Below are 3,119 nucleotides of genomic sequence, written 5' to 3' on the forward strand. Positions count from 1 at the left end.
CATTCAAATATTGATTTCCTACTTATTATTTTCAGGGACACACACACATGCCCACATCATTAAAATCTCAGGAGATTCAATAGTCTGTAGTTATGTTATTCCTAGAACTTGTATCAAACTTCCATAGCTGACTCATTTCATTAGGTACTTAGTAATTACTGTGTTTGTTACAAGAATGAAAATGAAGATCTCTTTAGGATTTGCGCCACTGTTAAACTCCTTCCATTCAGAATCACTGGGAGGTTTTGCGCTGGCCTAGAACCCTCCTTAAAGCTGCCTTCAGCTCATTATTCCTGAGACTGTAAATGAATGGATTCAATACAGGGGCTACAACCATGAAAATCACAGAAGCAGCGGAGTCTTTTTCACTTGAGTGGTTTGTTGAGGGACTCATGTAGATCCCTGTGATTGCTCCATAAAAAAGAATGACCAAGGCAAGGTGAGAGCTGCAGGTGGAGAAAGCCTTGAGTTTTCCTTGGGTGGTTGGGATTTTCAGGACAGCAGAGATGATGAGGATATAGGATGCTAGAATACAGCCGGATGGTACCACAAAGATCAGCCCCACGACAGCCAGGACCATGATCTGATTCAGACTGGTGTCAGAACAGGATAGAGGCAGGAGAGAGTTGATGTCACAGAAGAAGTGGTGGATGACATTGTCAGAGCAGAAGTGCAGACGGGCGATCAAAAGGGTGTGCAAGAGGGGGTTCAGAGTGGCCACGACCCAGGGCACAGCCACCAGAGAAGCACAGAGCTTCCGGGTCATGATGGTGGAGTAATGCAAAGGGTGGCATATGGCTACATAACGGTCATAGGCCATCACTGTGAGAAGGAAGTTGTCCATGTTGGCAAACATCATGCAGAAATACATCTGAGCCAGACAGCCAGAGTAGGAGATGGACTGTGTCTGTGTTTGGATGTTTTGCAGCAACTTGGGAACTGTAGCTGAAGGAAGACAGAGGTCGACCAAGGACAGGTTGGCAAGGAAGAAATACATAGGCGTGTGAAGGCGTGGCTCTAAGCCAATGGCCAACAAAATGAGTAAGTTCCCAAACAGTCCTGTTAAGTAGACACACAGGAAAAGAGCCAAAAGGAGGCCCTGCTGTCCTGGCCAGGTTGGGAAGCCCAGCAGGAAAAATTCAGAGACCGTGGTTTGGTTTTCCTTTTCCATTGTTCAGATGTATCTGCATGAAGACCCAAAAGATAAAATATTTCTGTGGGAAAATTTTCCCATGACACTTTTATACCAAGCCTAATCCCCAAAATTTATTATATTTTTCTTTTTAAACTCCCCTTCTCTGATACTACTCCCAAGCCCTGGGCTTGTCTTTCTATTTTTTGGGGTGTGACACCTGGTGATGCTCAGGGGTTATTCCTGTTTTGCACTCAGGAATTACTCCTGGTGGAGCTCGGGGGACCATATGGAATGCTGGGAATCGAACCTGGGTCGGCCACATGCAAGGCAAATGCCCTACCTGCTGTACTATCGCTCCAGTCCCTGTCTTTCCATTTTCTCAGTTGCCTTTTCATTTATTCTTACCTTACCCAAGATTTCCAGGCCTCTGTCTCCTCTCAGGAGGTAGAGATTCTTCCTTTTTGTGCTGCTGATACCAACTCTGGCATGGTCCTCATTGTGGGTGGCTGCTGGATCCGTGTGTGGAGACACACACGTGAATGATACAACATGACAAGTGTTGAGATATAATTTTATATAAAGATATAAAATGCTTTCCTAAATGTTAGACTATGTGAACTGTCCTCCTTAGAAACCAGTAAGACATGTATAATCATTTAAGATTTACAACAAGATAAACTATTTTGACTTTTTAATAATCAAAAGAAAAATATATTAGCATGCTGTTTAGATGCATAAAGTAAAGCCTCCAATAAAAGTTTTCAGGGGCTGGAGAGATAGTATTGCAGATAGGACGCTTTGCACATGGCAACCTGGATTTGATTCCTGGCAGCACATACTGTCCACTGAGCACCCCCTGGAGAAATCCCTGAGTGCAGAGTCAGGAGTAACCCCTGAGCTTCATCAGGTGGATGGCCCAAAATAAAAAACAAACAGACAAACAAACAAACAAACAAAAAGTGCTTATTTGGGGTCTGGAACGATAGTACAGTGGGTAGGGCACTTGCTTGGCTTTTGGCCAGCCCAGATTTGATCCCCAGCATGTGATACAGTCCCCTTGAGCCCTGCCAGCAGTGTTCCCTGAGTTCAGAGCCAGGAGAAATTCTTGAGTGAGTCTTGAGTTTGATCCCCCGCCAAAAAAACAAAACAAAACAAAAACCAAAAATAGTTTATGTGGCATAAACTTGAGTAACATAGGAAGTATTTTCAAATACATTAAAAGATTATATAATATGTGGAGTTATATAATCACATAGAGAAGACCAAAATGGAGACTACAGAGAAAAAAACATGCCAGAATGGGAGGGGTAGACTTAAAAGTTTCCTTTTAATGGTTTTGGTAATTATTTTAACCATAAATATGAACACAGTATTCATCTTTATAAGTGTCATTACTTGGGTCCTGTATTTCTTTTTATTTTATTTTATTTTATTTTTTAAAATTTTTTATTGAGTCACCATGTGGAAAGTTACAAAATTTTCAGGTTTAAATCTCAGTTATACAATGCTCGAACACCCATCCCTTCACCAGTGCTCATATTCCACCACCAAGAATCCCAGTATAGCTCCACCCCACCCCCTCACACCCCTAACCCCCCCACGCCCCTAGCCCCCCACCCTAAGCCCCCCCCCGCCTGTGTAACTAATAAATTGCACTTTACTTTCACTTTGATTGCATACAATATTTCAACAAAACTCACTATTATTGTTTGGAGAGTCTCTCCCCTAAAGTCAGACCTGCTGAAAAGGAAGCATTAGATAATTTGTTTTCCATTGCTGAGGATGAAGAGGTATGAGGTCGAGTGACCACACTTATCGGCCTCTCAGTTTTGGGTTTCTGTAATTTAGTATTTTAGTAACTAAGTCCAGAGAGATATCTGCCAGAAGTTGCATCGTTGCCAACTTGTACTTCTCAGTTCCATTATATTCCACATATGAGTGCAATCTTTCTATGTCTGTCTCTTTCTTTCTGACTCATTTCACT

At 42.4% G+C, this 3,119-nt stretch overlaps 1 protein-coding gene across 1 annotated transcript; it reads right to left on the bottom strand.

The window, feature by feature from the left end:
- Positions 1-232: 232 nt before the first annotated feature.
- Positions 233-1,193, bottom strand: LOC101539821 (putative olfactory receptor 1F12P). The gene has a single exon (XM_012935790.2). The coding sequence runs from the start codon at positions 1,169-1,171 to the stop codon at positions 233-235; it is 939 nt and encodes a 312-aa protein (XP_012791244.1). The 5' UTR covers positions 1,172-1,193.
- Positions 1,194-3,119: the final 1,926 nt, after the last annotated feature.

This window comes from Sorex araneus, chromosome 2, assembly GCF_027595985.1.
Source record: "Sorex araneus isolate mSorAra2 chromosome 2, mSorAra2.pri, whole genome shotgun sequence".
In the NCBI taxonomy this organism is placed as follows: Eukaryota; Metazoa; Chordata; class Mammalia; order Eulipotyphla; family Soricidae; genus Sorex; species Sorex araneus.

Excerpts from the sequence above, each read along its gene's own strand:
- LOC101539821 (XM_012935790.2), bottom strand. The coding sequence starts at position 1,171 with ATGGAAAAGGAAAACCAAACCACGGTCTCTGAATTTTTCCTGCTGGGC.